Source organism: Pelobates fuscus, chromosome 8, assembly GCF_036172605.1.
Source record: "Pelobates fuscus isolate aPelFus1 chromosome 8, aPelFus1.pri, whole genome shotgun sequence".
In the NCBI taxonomy this organism is placed as follows: Eukaryota; Metazoa; Chordata; class Amphibia; order Anura; family Pelobatidae; genus Pelobates; species Pelobates fuscus.
In genome coordinates this window covers 107,817,625-107,837,298 of record NC_086324.1, presented here as the reverse complement: position 1 = coordinate 107,837,298, position 19,674 = coordinate 107,817,625, and the positions used below count along the sequence as shown (strand labels likewise).

The window sequence follows — 19,674 nt, the reverse complement described above, 5'->3', positions numbered from 1 at the left end:
AACATCCTCATGGTCTTTTTCAATAAAAATATTTATATTAATCACAGCAAAACTCAACACAAACCCACCACCTTCCCACCAAAACACAGCAAACCACCCACCAAGAAAATTACTATTATTCCTAATACACTCATCCATCCAGTCATACTTACCCCTTTTAACACAAAATAATAATAATCTTTTTTTCTTTTTCTTTTTTTTTTTCCATAAATATACACAATATTTACAATCACGTTACACCACCGCCCACCATTACCAATTCCCTCCAAAGTCTTGTTCTTCAAACCTGAAGAGAAACACAAAAGTTAGATATAACACTATACAATTCTTCATGAAAAAACATTTGTCAATAATTATATACATAACAAGTTTATTCCCATCATATTTATCACAAAAATAATCTCCAACCCACCCACCACCATTTCAATTATGTACACCATTTCCGCCATTTCTTTGTTTTCCACACTCCTTCTGCATCTATTTCCCCCTTTTTCCTAACATCCATTAAATAATATAAATACATTTTACCTCTAATCATCCTAATACATCCATCCACATTCACACATTCCTTTTTAAATATCATCAAATTTCTTACATCCCATAATACCTCCTTAACACATCCCATCATTAACCATAGCACTCTCTCTTTTTCTTTCTCAAGCTTGCAAATACCAAATAATAAAACTTCAAAAGAAAAAATTGAAATACCACTTATTCCTACAACCATTTTCAATAACTTTTTCATCACTTCCCTCACAAAACCACAGTTCCATAACGCATGCACCACATTCTCTCTCCCCCCACACCCTTCTCTTGGACACACATCAGATCTCGCCAAACACCTATCATGCTGAAATTCTCTTGTCGGTAAAATATTATGTACACTCATCCATGCAACATCCCTCTGTCTATTAACCATTTCTTTATCATTCAATTTTTTCCACACTCCCACACTCTGAACTTCAGTCAAACCATCTATCCTAATACCAACTTCTCTACTTTTCAGAATACGAAAAACTTTCCTTTTTTCACACCATTCACCTTTATTCACATTCTCCAACTCATATTTCTTTATACATACTTCAATTCTTTTATAAAACCAGGGCACATTAAAACAAATCGTTTTTTTCTTATCAATCACAAACAATCCATATTTTCTCAAAATCATCCCAGCCGCATATCTTGTCATACACGCAATCACATTCTCATTCGTACTAATTAAAATACACAATCTTACATAATGACACAATAAAAACATCTCTAAATCAGGCATATTCATTCCACCATTCTCTCTTTTTTTCATTACCTTTACTCTATTTAACTTCTCCATTCGACTCCCCCAAAAAAACAAAAAAATTAATCTAACCAATTTTCTTAAACATTTGTCTTGTACCGGAAAGACCAAGTTCAAGTACAAAATAATAGGAAATAAAATAGCTTTTATAATTAAAACTTTTCCTTCAAATGATAAAACCCTAACATTCCACAAACCTATTTTCTGATTCACTCTATTCACAATTCTGTCCCAACTCTCTCTTCCTTTCAACTCCAGATCAAACTTAACACCCAAAACTTCAATCGCACCATCCACAACATTCCAACCACATAATTCCAATTCTTTCCACTGACCGAAAGCCTTACACGCACATTTCTCCCAATTTACTTTAAAACCACTCGCCAAACAAAAAATGTCAATCAACAATTTCACTCTTCTTAATGCTGCTTGCGTACTACAAATCACGGTCACATCATCCATATATCCAATAACTTTCAAACTTCTTGCATCACTCCCAGGAATCTCCACACCTCTCACAATCTTATCCTTACGTATACTTTTTAACAACGGTTCAATCACGCAAATAAAAAGAATGGGGGACAAAGGACATCCCTGTCTCACCCCAGACTGAACTTTAAAACCATCAGTTAGCCATCCATTCACCTGAACCCTAATTTCAATACCATCGTAAAAACATTTAATCCATTTCAACAATCTAAGTGGGAATCCCATTCTCTCCAAAACTTTCAACATAAAATCATGCGATACTCTATCATAGGCTTTCTCAAAGTCCACAGTCAACACAGCCACTATCCATATTATACCACAATGCATCTCTTAATCCAATCAAACTTTCCGCTATACGTCTTCCAGGCACTGCACACACTTGCTCGTCACCTATTACATTTTCAATCACACCTTTCATTCTATTTGCAATCAGTTTCGTTAAAATTTTATAATCCATATTTAACAAAGTGATAGGTCTCCAGTTTGTCAAATCATTTTTATTCCCTTTTTTAAATATTAAAACAATTATTCCCCTTTTCATAGACTCTGACATCTCACATTGATTCAACACATACTGACATACCTCCAAAAATTCATCCCCAATCATCTCCCAACTCCACCTATAAAATTCACTTGGCAACCCATCACTCCCTGGAGTTTTATTTAACCTAAAATTATTAATCGTATCCCATACTTCCTTTTTTGAAATATCATGCACCAATCCACTAACATCCATGTCATTTATTCCTTTCTCAATCTCATTCAAAAAATCTCTTTCAAGCACAAAATCTCTTTGTTTTTCCGCATACAACTTACTGTAAAACCCTTTCACCTCATCTAATAATTCACTCCTGTCTTCCACCAATATTCCCTTATCATTTAAAATTCCATCCATACCTTTTTTACCTTCAAAAGCTTTCTTAAAAAAATACCTAGAACACTTTTCATCATTATCCACAACATGCAATCTAGCAGCAAACACTATCTTTCTCCCTTTTTCATCCAAGCTCTCCTTATACCTAATTCTTGCATTTTCCAATTCACACTCCACATCCCAACCCAACTCTCTTAACTTTAATAAATAATCAATTCTCTGGCGCCACAAATCAAGACAATCTCTCTCCATACTCGCCCTTTCATATCCTTGTGAAATAAAAAAACGTTTTGTCCTTTGCTTCACCCATTCCCACCATTCAAGCACATTTTTAAAACGTAATTTCTTTTCTTTCCATTCTTCAAATCTTTTACAATATTTTTTCTTCACCTCCTCTTCATCCAATAAACTAACATTCAATTTCCAACTGCCTTTACCAAACTCTTTTACCCCAATCATACTCAACTTACACTCCAACATAACATGATCAGAAAAGGTGACTTTATGTAAACTTAACCCATCTAATTGTACCCCTCGTGACACAAAACAATAATCAATTCTTGATTTAACTGATCCCTTATCACTATAAAACGTGAAAATATCTGAATCCCCAGCGACTTCAACAGTATCAATAAACCCAAATTCCTTAACCAAATTATTCAATATTCTCCCAGATCTATCTAACTTATATTCATTTCCCACCCCTACTCTATCCTCCCTTCTAATTATACAATTAAAATCCCCCATTAGAAAAGTTACCTCCCTCCCCGGCAAAACCACTTCCAAGCATTCAAAAACATTCACTCTTTCTTTCCTATCCACCGGTGCATACACATTTATCACTCTACACATAATACCCCTATACAAAAAGAAAACAATCAAAACCCTACCTGACACAACCTCAATCACCTTAACAATTTCATATTCCCATCCTTTAAACAAAACCGCCACCCCAATATTTTTCCCCACACCAAATGAATAAAAAGCTGGACCGCAATCCCATTTTATAAGATTTGGTTTTTCATTCAAATTACATTCTTGTAAACAAATCAAAATAAATGTTAACTTTCTTAAATAATCAAACAAAACAGCTCTTTTAGCAGCTGATTTGATACTCCGAACATTTAAAGATAATATTGAAACCATGAATCAGAGGTCAACACATTACCTCATCACACTCACGTCCCAACATCCGAACCAGCAGAGTCTCCTGGGTCTAAATTAAACCCCAAAATGTCTACCAACCGAGACACTGCCGAAGCGTCAAAGATCGGAGATCCACACCCTGAGGTCTCAGATCCTGACAAACCCTCAGGAGATGCTACCATCAGAACTTTCGGAAAATCCCCTGAAGGAACATGCTGACTCTTCTTCTTCCTTTTGGCCCCAGGTACAAAATTTGCAGAATCATCTTCAGTAGATTCTTGCTCATTCTGAGATTCTTCCCCTACTTCTGAAAGCATCTCCCCACACTCCATTTCTTCTATTGCTACAGTGGCCTCATTTTCCTCATTCAATTTTTTCTTAGCACGGTCAGCAGCCATAATTCTGGCGTGCCTTTCCTCATGCTCTTCTCTTGACCTTAGTTGAGTACCGAATGTTGGAATAAACGGGGTTCTTATTTTCCCTTCCCCTATGGAAGTACTGGCAATTTCTACAGATTGTGGAGTAGTAACCTCAGTTACCTGCCCAGAATCTTGCTTCAGGTCAGGACACACTCTAGCCATATGCTTATCAGATCCGCATAGATCACACTTCCTACGTTCTGCGCATTCCCTAGCAGTGTGCCCCTCTCCAAAGCAGTTCCTACAGCAGAAACCTTTTTCACAATCTTTACTCAAATGCCCAAATTGATAACAATTCCTGCAGTACATTGGTTGTCCAGGGTAAAATAAATAACCCCTGTTCCCCCCAATAGAAAAATTTTTGGGGGGGTGCCTCACACCACTCACCTCTGTGCAATCCGGTCTCAAAATCACAAAAAACTTCCTTTTACCATTGTAGACACCATAACTATTTACAAGTTTAACAGGTTTTGACACAAAAGAACAGTACCTGTTTAGGAAAACCATTATTTCCTCATCTGACACGAAGGGGTTAAACATGTGAACACACAACGGGATCCGGGAAACAGACACATAAGGGACAAAGGTAATACCTTCCAAAAGAACGTCCTGCTCTTTCTGTTTGTACCTTTCCATTATTGTTGTCAAGTGCACCTGCTCCGTCACCGTGATGTCAAACATACCCCGTGTCTGGAAGTCCTGCACGCAAAAAAGCCACTCCTTGGGAATTTTCAGCAAACCTTCGATGATCTCCTTCTGAACAGTATACAAGCCGACGCTTATCCTCTTCTCCGCTGAAACATACAACCGAACAGTCTTCGGGTAGGTTGGCGCTCCACGCTCCATCCTGGGATCCCTTCTCGTTTCCAGCACCCGGCTAAGGTCGTCCCCCAATAGCAGCAGCCGGACTGTGTCCTCCTAGGAAGACACAGCCGGAAGGCCGAGGGACTAGCGTCACCAGGTACCGGAACCTCCTGACAATTACCAGTTGAGTAAACATTCTCATCAGATGCTCTCAGGTAGCTAAGTGTCAAGGAATGTTTCTTTCTCGCTCTGACTCTGCTTTTCTTTCTTAGCCTGCTTCCGACTCTTTGACTTTTTCCCCCGACTGCTCACTCCTTTGCTTCTTTGCTTCCCCCTCTCTTCCCTTTGTCTTAACTTTTTAAAGGGAAAGATTCTCTGTTCGTCACTAGGTGATAGACCAATAGAAAACTGGAGGTGTGGTTACCTTCCAGATAGCAATTTAAGTATTTGGTCTATAGAGGGCAGTCTCGTCCCACTAAACATACCTATCCAGGAAAGAGTTAACTTTTCCTGGTGGCTATTCTGACGTTACTTAGCTTATCTTTATGGTTATCTATAACTTACGTTTTCTGTCAGTTCAAAGTGTTTCTTTGAGTTTTGTCCAGACTATATGTCTGGCAAATTCTGCTATAATTTCTAATATGACAGTTATAAACTAAATATGACCCCTAAATTACAATGGGACCTTATACAATATCGAAAGTAAAATGTAATTATTTAATCTTCTCTGTCACTAATGTCTGGGTTTAGAATTATTTCGATTCCATTAGCATCTAGACAGAGAATCCATCCCCCGTTCTCATTCCTTATCACTTGGTTTGTATATACAATGCATTCTTTTGCTCCGGCTAGGTTAGTCACAGAAAGGATAGAAATGTGTGTCTTTTGTTAGCTTGAAAATAACAAAATGGAGTCTGCTCTGTTCAGAGTGACTCTGACAATATACATTTTAGTTTCTATCATAGCACAAAATGTTTGCCGATATAAATACCCTAACAATGTTGTATGGAGAACAGCTGCAGCATGCTATCCTGCGCCTCTCGTCTGGTCAGCCTGTATCAGGGATGGTAGGGTGGATTGCAGTCTAGTCGCTAGAACTTTTGTGAAAAGCTGGGTGTCCACATTCAGCAGTGAGATCGGGCAGTAGCAGCCACTGTGCATCGGGTCTTTTCCGGGTTTTGGAAGTACAGTTATAATGGCTTTCAAAGACTCCGCCCCGAAAGTCCCTCCCTCCGCGATGGTGTTGATAGCTTTCGTCAACCATGGCATAAGAGTCATTGAGAAGGTCTTGTAGTAGCCCGTGGCGAATCCGTCAGGACCCGGTGCCCTGCCCGTTTTAGTCGCCTTTAAAGCAGCTGAGAGTTCTTCCACAGTGATCTGATCAATTCTCTGAAACTACTATGTTTACATGTGAAGGGTTAAAACCTGAAGGACCTGGCACCCAGACCACTTCATTGAGCTAAAGTGGTCTGGATGACTATAGTGTCCCTTTACTGAAGCAGTTTTGGTGTATAGATCATGCCCCTGTATAGATCTGCTATTTAGGAGTTAAATCACTACATTAGTAAATGTTTGCTGGTTTTATGTAAGTCATGTTTTGGTGTTCAATACATTTTACAGTTGGTTTCATATTGATAAATATGGAGAGTAAAACAACATCTAAAGAGAAAGGTGGTGCTCAGAAAATGCGAGAAAAACGGTCCATAGAACTTGAGTTAGCAGGAAGGGATCCTAAGCAAATGAAACTTTTTCGGTGGTATGGTAAAAGTTGAAAAGTTAAGGCTGGTTCTAACATTTTATGTCACAGAAATGTATATTCACTCTTTTGATAACAAGAATGAATATCTACCGTATATACTCGGTCTATAAGTTGATCTCGTCTATAAGTAGAGTGCAGTTTTTTGACCAACAATTGTGAAATATGCTATTACTCGTGGATAAGTCGAGGGTAAAACGTGGCGCTATGAAATCCTGTGATTTCTATTATTTTGTCAGATTTTACCTAGGCAAAGATCCTGGAACAATCAAACAGTTACGGTACCTACTTCTGTGCATCTCAGTGCACACGCCCAGCTCCAAAGCTATTAGATGACCGTGCCTGAATGCGACAGGAACATTCGGTTAGCATTATCTTGCCAGCTAGTGGTCCTGCTTGTGGCTCACTACAGCCAACAGTGATGTAGAAAGGGTACCGATAGGTGGCAGTCATCAGCAATCGCTGCACTGTATACTAAATCTAGTATTGTCCGTGTGTGTACCCGGTACCTGGGTCAATGTACAGCTATGTATACTAGCCCTATATACTATGTATACTAGCCCTATATTGCCCCTCAAAATATTATCGAAACTAGCATGGATCTGCGTTTTAAAATGAAGTTTACGACTAAAATTTCTCGAGTATATACGCTAGTCTGTTTGCATGTGCATGATGAAGTTTTACGTTTGTTAAGATTCATGATGGATTATCAAGGAGTGTGCATACTTGACTTTCCATAGTGATCAGTTTTACTTTTTTAAGATATATTTTTACTTATTTTAAATCTTATAAAATCTTACATGTCAGGTAAGTATAAATTGTATATCCTTTGTTTGCATGAGGATTTTTTTTTTTTTATTGTTAACATGCATGGAGTTCCTGGAGTTTCTTGGTTAGATCTAGAACTTTTTTGGGGAGATTAAAATAGGTTGACAAAAATGTTGTTTTAGGCTTGTGGTATAAACCCAAGAATTCCTGTTGATGAGGTTTCTGCTGGCCCAAGTGCTCCTTCAAGCATGCCAGTTGTGTCCATCGAAGATGAGCCCACCAGCAGAAGAACAGGTGATTGAGGAGGAGCTGGTGTCAGAATGCAGAGAGCAAGCGCAGATGAATGACCCAGATGTTTTTTGAAGACCTTCCTGAATTAGAATGTATCACACCTGAAGACATGTCAGAAAGTGTTATAAGTGATCCATCAGAAATATCTTTTTGTCTTCCTCCTGCATGTTCCATAGCAGAAAAAAATTATTTTGTTGAAAAACATCCTTATCAGTCAACCAGAAGTGAATGCGCAGATCTTCCTTTTCTATAAGCAGACTTTTATTACCGCAAAATGTCTAATGGGGATCGTATGGCTGAGTTGTAAGAAAAGGATTGAATGTTAGAAGCATTTTTTTGCAGCATATGCATTGCCTTTTCTAATTCCTTGTTCATTAGTGGTTGTTCTAATTTTCAACATTGTTATCAGGCAGCAAATAAACATGAATCTTCAAAAAGTCATTCTGATGCTGTTAGTGCTTATTTTACCATGAAAATGAATAGAAGCATTGACACATTAATAAATCAGGCTCAAGTCTCCAGAAGAAAGAAGGAGATACTACAAAATATTGAGATATTAAACCGTATATTTAATATGGTAAAACTGCTCTGAAAACAGGGATCGCCATTTCGTGCCCATGGCACTAATGAATTGCTGTACAATTTAAATAACATTGAAATAAACCATGGGAACTTTCTGGAAATTGTCCTACTTCTATCACAGTATGATGTTCCTCTTAGAAATCACCTTGATAAATGTTCTAATGTCCTGTTTTGATGTACTTGGATTAGATTTCTACAAAATTGCCCGTGAATCATTTGATGGTGCAGCAAATATGAGGAGTGCGTATGTGGGACTACGCCAGATGCGGTTAGTCATATCCTTAACCTGTGTGTCTCAGATTGCTGTCAAATATTGGAAGCGAAAACATTTTTTGGTCTCCTAAATCGCTTGGCAACCTTTATTGAAGACTCCCACAAAAGAATAAATATCTGGAAAGACCAACTGGATAGAAGACATGGACAAGAAAAACTTTTAAAGTTACAAAAATTGGAGAGACAAGATGGTGGGCAAAAGAAAAGGCCCTTAACTGGATTTTTGGTGAAAAACATTCTCTTTATTTAGACACCATTGAAGTTTTATATGTAATTTCCCAGAGTAACTTGTTTAAATCGAAAACCACTTCTGAGGCCTCGTCCCTTTTCCACAATCTTTGTCAGTTTAGGATTATCCTAACAGCAAACATATTTTTACAGGTTTTTGATGTTATAGGGCCAGTGTCAAAATAACTACAAACCAGTGGCCTTGACTTCAAGGTAGCATGGCAAATGGTCAAACGTGCAGTTGAGCAACTGAAAAAAAATTAAATTTTAAAACAAAAGGCTGAACACTTTGCAATAAAAACAAAAGAGTTAATGGATGAAAGTGATTTTCTTAACTCCTTGGAAATCGAGACTATGCTTCCAGTTCAAAGAGTGGCACGAAACAAACACTTGGCTTGAGAATCTTCATATGATAAACCACCTGAAGATGAAAAGCAATGTTTTCGAGCTAGTGTGTTCAGACCAATTCTGGACCAAATCATACAAAGCAGGACAGAGAGATTTTCAGAAAATAAGCAATTGGTCATGGATTCCCACTACTTGGATCCTCGCATGTTTCAGAAAATTAGGACAGATCCCAAAGTGCTAGATGGAGGGCACTAGAGATAATTTCTAAGTTAGCCAAAGTAAATGAATGTTCTCTCAAAACTGAATTAATAAGTTTTGCCAACTTATTTCCAAGTCTTACAGGATGTCTTTCTGAAGATGAGACACAGAAAGTGGAAATAATTCTTGATGAAGAGGAGGAGATTAATGACTGGATTCCACCTACTGACAAACTAGTTAAGGTACAAAAGGAATCAAAGTGCTGCATTTGTTAAAATACAACCTTTATTCTGCAGCTTATGAAAATCTTTCGATCACCTATGAGTACCTGTTGACCCTTTCTTTTACACAAGTGTCATGTGAGAGAGCATTCGGCAAGCTAAAACTCATCAAGACCCAACAGCGAGCCACAATGGGACAAGAACAGCTTGATGCTCTAATGCTCATGTCAGTGGAGAGAGATCTTCTGGAACAGGTCCAGTTTCCAGATGTATTGGAAATTATTCGTCAAAGTTCTTCCTTGATGAGGTCTTTGCTAACTGTTTGATCAAATATTTAGTTTAAAAGTTTTATACAGATATTTCTTTCTCTGGCTTCTGTATTTAAAAAAAAAAAAAAAGTGTATTGTGTCCATACATTGTTCATTTGTTAAAACTGTAGATTTTATTTTTGTTAAACCACATTTTTTGCTATTACGATTAAATGATGTTAAACCACATTGTATCATATTTGTCTTGCTTCACAACATCGATATCCGTTATAAAACAAGGAAAAGGTGGACGTGGATGGTGAGCTGATTCGGTGGTGCAATGAGCCACTTAACTGTATTTGCCCCCCAGGACTAAGGCTGCCAACCCTCCCCTGACTGTACACACACTACATCCACTACAAAAACACACTCTCTGTATTCATTGCACACATACTACATCCACTACACAAACATACACTCTGCATTCACTATACACACCTACATTCACTACACACACACTATGCATCTAATGCATTCATACAAACATTACATACATTACACAAAACATACATTCTACATCCACTATACACACTGCATCCATGACACACATACCACATCCACTACACACATTCTACATTAACTATACACACTGAATCCATGACACACATACCACATCCACTACACACATCCTACATCCACTATACACACTGCATCCATGACACACATTCTACATCCACTATACACACACACACACTTCATCATTGTGGGCGGACTCGGGGCTGGCCCCGGGGGCCCAGATATTGAGCTGTGTCAGGGGCCCTAAAATTTATGATGGCATCCCTACCTCTACCCAACCTCCCCTTTTCACCTGTGATGAACTGAACCTCGCCACAGATTCTTGGAGGGGCCTGCTTCGCCAGCATCTTGCCTCAGGACTATGGCAATAAACCTTGGCTAATATACTTTAAAAAGGCTTGGTTCGTGCAATTTTTGATTATGTGGTTCAGGAACCAAACCAGCTGCAGGAACCAGAGACCACCCAGGAGCTTGTTTTTTCGTTTTTAGGTTTCACAATTACAAGCTCTTACCTACACACTCTACCTTAAATCCCAGGACAAGTTGGAAGTACAGCTAATATAGTAGTGCTCTTGTGAGAGTAGTTGTACACACTCAAAGGTTGACACCCTGCCTGAATTAGGGGAAAGTAAAAAAAAAAAAAAGGTTTGTGGATCGTTGCTAGCGCATGCTGGATGGCTATAGTATGGGTGACACGTTAGAAATTTGTATACTTTCTACTGTTCTTGGTAACATGTGAAAACCTTAAGTAAAGATTGTAAAAAATTTTTTACAAGTATACATTTTGAAACATGCTCTACATCGTTTATACTTTCCTTTCTATTACTAGATACTAATGGATAAAGATATGGAATTTTTGAAAAATGAAGACGATAAGGCTGTCTGGGAGAATGTTGAATGCAATCGGCATATGCTTAGCCGTTATATTAACCCAGCAAAAATAACACCCTACTTACGACAATGTAAGGTCATTGATGAACAGGATGAAGAAGAAGTACTTAACTCACTTTTATTTCTATCAAGAACTACCCGCTCAGGTATGTTGGTGAATAAAATAACATAAGCATTTTAATAAACACATATATGGTAAAAAAAAAACTAGTGCAAAAAAATTGTAAGTTGATCTTCAAAACACCAGAAAACAAAAAAAACATTGATCTTAAATGTGACTGATACATCTTGTCTTCTTAAATTTGAAAGGCTTACGGTGGACTAGAAATAGTATTTGTTATAAAACTACAAATATACAAATCTCTTAAAGTAACAACAGGAACTGCAGGCTTTAAATCATCCTTCTTTCTAAGTACATGTGAAATGAGTCAGGGTTGCTGATTGGTCCCCACTTTATTTACTCAATGCATTATTTTTGCACACATGGTAAGTGTGGATACATTTTTTAATTTTCTGGCATTACCCATGGTAACAATACAAATGAGCAATGCGCAAGCTTACTCAAAACTGAGACTGGGAAAAATAAAACAAAACAACAATAAACTGGTAAGGATAATATAATAGCTGAATGTGCTGAACATAAAACAAAATGACCAAACTCAGTTACACGTGACAATAGAACTTTCACTTTGTAGTAATGAATGAATAATTTATCTGATACCCGGGTTACTGCCTAAAAAATCAGTTCTGGAGAGATACTGGCTACAGCTATCCAAGAAGAATTGCAGTCTCTTGTAGAATGGGCATGAATACCTTCAGGAACTGAAAGTTTTATGTAGGCTTTAGTTAGCTGCCACTATCCATGATCATAGAGGAGACTGTTTCCCCTAGTTTGTCCACCCTGGGTAGCATAAATAGCTTGGAACATTTCCTTTAGTCAAAGGTAGATTCTCAAGAAATGGACTATACCATAATGCCATTGTCTTTCTTCTTCCAAAGATGGTGCTGCAAAGAAGGAAGGCAGCACAATCTCTTGATTAATATGAAATTTAATTACCAGTTTAGTTTGGAGTTCAGGCACTGTGTCCAACATCACTTTGTCGGGGACGGGGCCTGGCCACCAATATGGAAGGACGTGAAGCACTTCGGCTCCCGGGGGAATCCCCAATAACCAGGCTAAAATTACCCCTTTTCATCTGAAAAATATTAAGCAACTGCCTGAGGGCAAAGGGGAACCTGAGCAGCAACCCTCGTGGCGGATGTCAGCACCCGTCCAGCCGACGGCACTGACTGATGGGCTGATGGGTTTGCAGCCTGCTGTGAGGCTCTGGCGGGAGTCCAGCGGGTCCTACCTCACGCCTATTGAGGGCCTCGTTCTCCCCTCTGTGGGCTGGCGGGGGTTATCCCGGCCCTCAGCAGGGAAGCAGTGCTCACCAGCAACATTTGAGCAGTGGAAAGACCAGCCTGCGCCCGCATGGCAAAACCAAAATGTCCGCCGTGACTACCACAAGCTGGAGCGGCCCAAAAACAAACAGCGTACCCCCTCTGTCCACCACGACCACTGGATATCTCTTAAGGGTGAAAACCCACCAAGCATGTTAAGAGCCATTCCAGCTCATCACCGAGAGCATTCTCACTCCTCTTGAGACCTCACCTCCCACAGCTGCTGACGGGGTTCTGGAGACATTATCAGGACTCTGACCCAGCCTATACTTATGGACATGGGGCACGGACCCAGCTCTCTGCCTGGGGCTGGTGCCAGCAGACACAGAGACACACTCCTAGCTGCTAAAACATCAAGTATGTAAGCAACCAGCGTGAGCTACACAGGACCCGATCCTGGCTAGGACACCGGCGGATCCAGCACAACTCCAGGGACAACTAAGCAGCTACCTATCACACATGCTCAAGTTTGCAGCAGACTACAACTGTATATTCTTTATTTCATAACTTTACCGTTAATTCAATTTTTTGTTAAGTACAGTTGATTTTATTTGGCACAATCCCACTGACAGCACTTAACTCTCCTGAGCCTGCATGCATACCCAACCTGGTAGGCCCAGTGCTCCACTGTCCCTAGGTGGTTAAACCATATTACGTAAATGCAAGTTAGCGAGTAACTATACTTACCTATGTCGGTCCCGCATAGCCTAGTAGGTCAGTCATGTATGAATACTAGCATACTTAAATTAACACCGACTCACAGCTCCATGTCGCACTGGATATGCAGGTCATCACACTAACTATAAGCATCCTCAGTTAAAAATATTCTGCTAATCTATTATGCCAACCTATGTCAATGCTACCTTGTCTTGCATAACTCTTGTTTAGATACCATAACGACTTCTCTGACAAGCCTGTTTATTTCCTTTGCATCACACAAAAAAAAGTGCAACATATCATCTTTACCATTATGTCTTTGTGTTAACTCATGTAACCAGTTAAATGTCATAACCTTACAATGTAATCGACAACACGCTTCAAAAATAAAGAATTTAAAAAAAAAAACCATCACCTTGTCTAGGTGAAATAGCAGCTTGGTGAAGGACCAAGGTGCCGACAAGAGATCAAAGGGAAGACACATGACCGGAAACGCAGAAGGTCCTAGGACTCCATGCCAATCTGAACCATCAGGCCTATCTAAACCACCTCCTTCAAGTCAATTTTGCCAGCCAATAATTTCGGAGAAGCACATCGTTTAGCAGATGTAATCCATCTTCAAATGACAGTAACGCATGATGGAGTTGACAGTCTGCCGATTAAAAAAAGGGTGCATGTGGCCTCCCTTCTTCTCTACCAAGAAAATGTTGCTGACGACCCTGTCATCCGAAGGAAGAGCAGACAACTCTTTGTCTATCAACATGCGGTCCTGGCGAGAGAATGAGATGGGAGGAGGGGGAGTCATATTGCAAGGCACACTTCTATCTGGAAACCTCAATCCATGTTGAGCACCCACACATCTGACATAATGTCAGACCATGCCTGGAAAAAAATAAAATGTCTGTCCCAAAACATAAATGGGAAGAAACAGAATGTGATCACAGATTTACCGGTTGGGCGTATTGTGCCAAAATTGCCGTTGATACCTCTGGACCACTAATTTCTCCCCCTTGTTGGAAAGAAGAGTGATCTGATTCTTGTTTCCTTGAAGGCTGGGCACTGGGTGAAGGAGCCTGTAACAGAACCTTACCTTTGCCTGGGAACATTTATTGCTAAACCGTCCCTTTAACCACTAACCAGGTACATGCACATTAACAGAGACGATAACCACAATGGGATGTGCTTACCTGGTTCATGTGGATTACTTTTAACACAGTTTGGGACATTTAACCACTTTCGTCTATTTTATGCAATCCGTACGGTAGAGATTCAGCATGTATAAGAATTAACACAAACTGCCGAACACCGGACCACCCTGCCATTCAATTATGTGGTATTTTACCTCCCAGGTCGGCACTTACCATCCGTATGAAACGCACAAACTCTTCCAGTTACTAGGTGGCCGCTATTTCGGGACTTTTACACTTGTTCGCGGCCATCTTAGTTCACGAACAGCGGTGATTTGCCGTCAAGTGTTTGGAACCAAAATCGGACACTCGAGTAGGCAAACACTGCTGAGACCTCCATAACACCGTAAATTCGTGATGGAACTACCGACCGTGCTGCCGTTCGGTAGAGAGACTATACCACATACAGGGATTGTAGCGACCATCAGGAAACTCACGGACGGCAGGATTTTCGTGTCTTTTCACCGCACGAACGAGGACCGACTGCAAGGCCAAAACTTATGGAAATATTTTTGGCTAGTGTGCCTGTGCAGTCGGTCAAAACTTTAAAGTCCCATAACTCCCGAACCCCTTAACCGAATGGGATGATTTTTAAGTATGTTGTTCCCCCAGATTGGGGCTATCTGGGGATACTGGATTTTATGAATGTATTTGGGGTACATCCAAAACTCGGGTAAAAATGTGTGTGTGATAATTATGTTAACTGTTTATCTGAGGGGAGGAAATGTGTGGGATGTAACATGTTTGTAATTGGTTACTGTCCTAATTATGTAGGTGTCTCCCTTTCATGGGCAGAATCGCATAAAAGGAGAATTCCTGTCATTAAAATTTAGTTCTTCTTGACCCTTCAAAACGTAGCCTCGTCTCGTTCTTGAAAGGGGATTTTTACTGCATTATTACTTTACTTTTTAACAGCTGAACCTGACTCTCCTCTTGGATCTTGTGAATGGGAATAACCAACTTCATTACTATACAGCAACTTGCTGGGAAAAAGGACGTCTCCAACGGCTGATATCCTCTCATTACCTGGGTAGCCGTTACATTGGTGGCAGCGGCGGGATGGTCCTTTCATCCACAGAGCAAGTGCTCTGAAGAGATTCACACTGAAGGATCTATTGGAGAGTCGTGGAAGGCGTGCCAGTAACAGACCACGGAGAGAGCTGATAGCTAACCTGCTGGAGCTGGACGAAATGGATAGGTCCATGGAAGTAACCGAGCCTCTTGCGCCTGTCAGCGAGGAGGATGAAGTTACCAGCATTGTACAACGGAGATTAACCATGTACCCAGCAACATCAGTGGAACTGATTGAACGTCTGTTCCTTGAAGTGAGAGCAGAAATTTGTGAGAAGAGGGGACACAAAATTGAACTGGTAAGAGCAAAACAGCGCATTACACAGACAGTTCATAATCCCCCTCCAACTAACGCAGCAAAGAAAGTACCCTTTACTGCATTTAAAGCATTTGTGGAGAACGAAGAAGAAATTGATGGATATTTGACAGATTTTGAGAGACAGTGCTCGCTACATCGAGTACCCCCAGAGTAATGGGTCACTATTTTGTCCGGGAAATTGTCTGGCAAAGCAAACAAGGCTTTTCGGGCTCTCACCCCAGAGGATATTTTACAATATCAGCGGGTCAAAGAGGTGCTGCTAACCAGATATGCTGTAACCCCAGAAACCTACCGCCGCCGCTTCCGGGAGTCCAAGAAAAAGGCTGTGGATTCCCACATGGAATGGGCTAACAGGATACAAAGAGTGGCATCACACTGGGTAAGAGGGTGCAACGCAAACACCGGGGAATAAGTTCTGCAGTTAGTTCTACTAGAACATTTTTTCCAAGATTTATCTGCCGACTTACAGGACTGGGTAAGAGACCGGCGCCCCAACAACCTCAACGAGGCGGCTCGGCTGGCAGATGAATACGCCGAAACTATGAGTGTGAGCCAGGGAACCTCGTACCCCAGCCATCACCCCTCGCCCGGAGTTCCGCGCTCCGGTACCCCCAGGGCCAACTCGCCCTCAGGGGTCTAACAACTACCCCCGGGACTTGTCTAGAGCGACTTGCCATCGGTGCAGCAACACTGGACATATTGCCAGTTACTGCCCTTTGGGATCAGCAGCTAACAATTGGAGGCGCACTTCCTCTAACTCAGAGAACCACACACCTCGTACCTCTGCTGCCCACTGCCTGGAGACTGAGATGGGCCCAGAGGAATGCCTGGGAATCTTATATGAGGCGGACCCAATACAAGCTGCATCCCCAGATAACCGCCAGCATCATCGTCAGGAGGTACGCGTAAATGGACTTGCATCACACTGATGCAAAGGCATTTGGTGAAACCAGAGCATCTGTCGAATCGCACAGTTCTTGTTGCAGGGGGGGTTGTGTTTTGTTCATGTAGCAGGGGGGGCTGTGTTTTGTTTACCCACTGCCCGGGTACACCTGGACTGGGGGGTCGGGTCAGGGAAAACTACTGTGGGCATCAAGGACAACCTGCCTGCTGAAGTGGTGTTGGGCAATGATATTGGCCCCCTGGCTTCAGCCTACTTACCCACAACTGCTGCTGCTTGCCCCGTGACCACCCGTTCACAGACCCGTATCGCAGACGATCCTACAACAGGACGGGAGACCCAGGTAAGCAAAGAACCGCCCCTTAGACCCACTACAGTAGAAAGACCTCTAGCTTGGGATACCCCAGAGGATTTTGGGAGGGAAACCAGAGAGGACCCAACCCTCCAAAAGTACCGTGAACTAGCTGACAGTGGGGGGGATGAGCGGCAACGTTTTGTATGGGATAACGACAGGTTGTACAGATTGACCAAGGGTAGGAAGAGAGGCTGTGTCCCTTCGCAGAAGCGCCAATTAGTGGTACCTAGAAAGTACCAATTGGAACTTCTCCTAATTGGCCATGCTATTCCCTTAGCAGGGCATTTAGGGGGTAACCGCACCACGTACAGGATCACCCAGACCTTTTTTTGGCCGGGGATCTCGAAGGATGTGCGGCGCTACTGCCGTATGTGTGACATCTCCCAACGAGTAGGGAAGAGAGGGGATCATCCTAAGGCTCGACTGTCACCTATGCCCGTAATCGAGGAACCATTGAGCAGGGTGGCAGTCGACTTGGTAGGACCCTTACCTAACCCCAGTCCCTCCGGTAAGAAATATATTCTTACCGTGGTGTACTACGCTACCCGCTACCTGGAAGCCGTCGCTCTGACGAATATCCAGGCGGACACTGTCGCCAGTGCTCTAGTCGGGATATTCACCAGAGTGGGGTTCCCTCAAGAAATACTGTCTGACAGAGGGACCCAGTTTACCGCTGACCTAACCCAACAGTTATGGAAGGTCTGCGGTATTAAGACCCTCCTCAGCTCACCATACCACCCCCAGACTAACGGTCTCTGTGAACGCTTTAATGGTACCCTGAAGCAGTTACTGCAGACCTTTACAGCGGAATACAGAGACTGGGAGCGATTCTTACCGCACCTCTTGTTTGAGAGGTGCCGCAGGAATCCACTGGGTTCTCTCCGTTCGAACTGCTCTATGGAAGGAGAGTTCGAGGCCCTCTCAACCTCATCCGGGAGCACTGGGAAGGAGAGATGGAACACGAGGGGGTCACCATTGTGCCATATGTTCTGGAGATGCAGGACCGCATGGAGCATTTAGCTCGGATGGCACGGGATCATCTCCGTGCGGCCCAGGGTCGACAGAAACGTTGGTACGATCGGGGAGCCCGGCAAAGAACATTCAAGGTGGGACAGAATGTTCTGGTATTTAGACCCGTTAAAGGGAATAAACTCCAGACCTCCTGGCAGGGCCCTTACAATGTAGTAGCGCAAGTCTGCGTCACTACTTATGTGATTGCCAGCAGCAAGGATGAAAGGATTCAGAAATCCTTCCATGTTAATCTGTTGAAAGAATACCAAGAGAGGCCAAAGGATATTGCAGCCATATGTATTCCTGCTAATGAGGTCCACGATAGCCTACCTATCCCAGATCTGTTAGCACGCACAGAACCCAATAGCTTGCTTAGTACGGTGCAACTAGGGGAGCGCTTAAACCCAGCAGAAAAAGGTCAGCTCAAACAGTTATTAACGGAAAAGGGATTAACGTTTTCCCAAGAACCAGGATGCACCCCGCTAACGACCCACTACGTAGAAACCCCAGGACAAACCCCCTACAGAATCCCTGAGGCAGTGAAGAAGGAAATGAAAAAGGAAATCCAGGAGATGTTCAGACTAGGAGTCATAGAGCCATCCGACAGCCCCTGGGCCTCGCTCGTGGTACTAGTGCCCAAAAAGGATGGAACTAACAGGTTCTGTGTGGACTATAGACGCCTCAACGACCGTACAGTGACGGATGCCTACCCAATGCCCAGAGTAGATGAACTATCTGACCACCATTGATCTGTGCAAGGGATACTGGCACATTCCCCTGGCCAAGGAAGCTATCCCCAAGTCGGCCTTCGTCACCCCATTTGGCCTGTACACCCCATTTGGCCTGTACCAAGTCTTATTGTATCTAATGATTGAAGTTGCTATAGTGTGCATTCGGGATGAAGAACGCCCCAGCTACATTTCAGCGCTTGGTGGATAGACTCCTTGATGGCTTCCAGGACTTCGCTTGCGCGTACCTGGATGACATTGAGATCTATAGCGAAACTTGGGGAGAACACTTGAGACATGTAGAGGCCATACTGGATCAGATTCGGGCCGCAGGCCTAACGGTGAAGCCAGAAAAGTGTCACTTCGGTATGGCCGAAGTACAGTACTTGGGACACAGGGTAGGGTGTGGGAAACAGCAACCAGAACCAGCTAAAGTTGAGGCTGTGGCCAACTGGTCCACACCTCACACCAAGACTCAAGTATTGGCGTTCTTAGGGACAGCCGGGTACTACAGGAAAATTGTCCCTGACTACAGTGCCATCGCTAAACCCCTGACAGACCTGACTAAAAAGAACCTGCCTAGAATAGCCCTGTGG

At 42.0% G+C, this 19,674-nt stretch overlaps 1 protein-coding gene across 1 annotated transcript in view; it reads left to right on the top strand.

Annotated features, from left to right (window-relative positions):
* Positions 1-19,674, top strand: part of CARD11 (caspase recruitment domain family member 11) — a 1,037,045-nt gene that overhangs the window by 76,027 nt on the left and 941,344 nt on the right. Inside the window, exon 2 of the mRNA XM_063430219.1 lies at positions 11,345-11,552. Coding sequence (XP_063286289.1) covers positions 11,351-11,552 — 202 coding nt within the window. The 5' untranslated portion in view covers positions 11,345-11,350. The remainder of the gene's footprint in view (positions 1-11,344; positions 11,553-19,674) is intronic.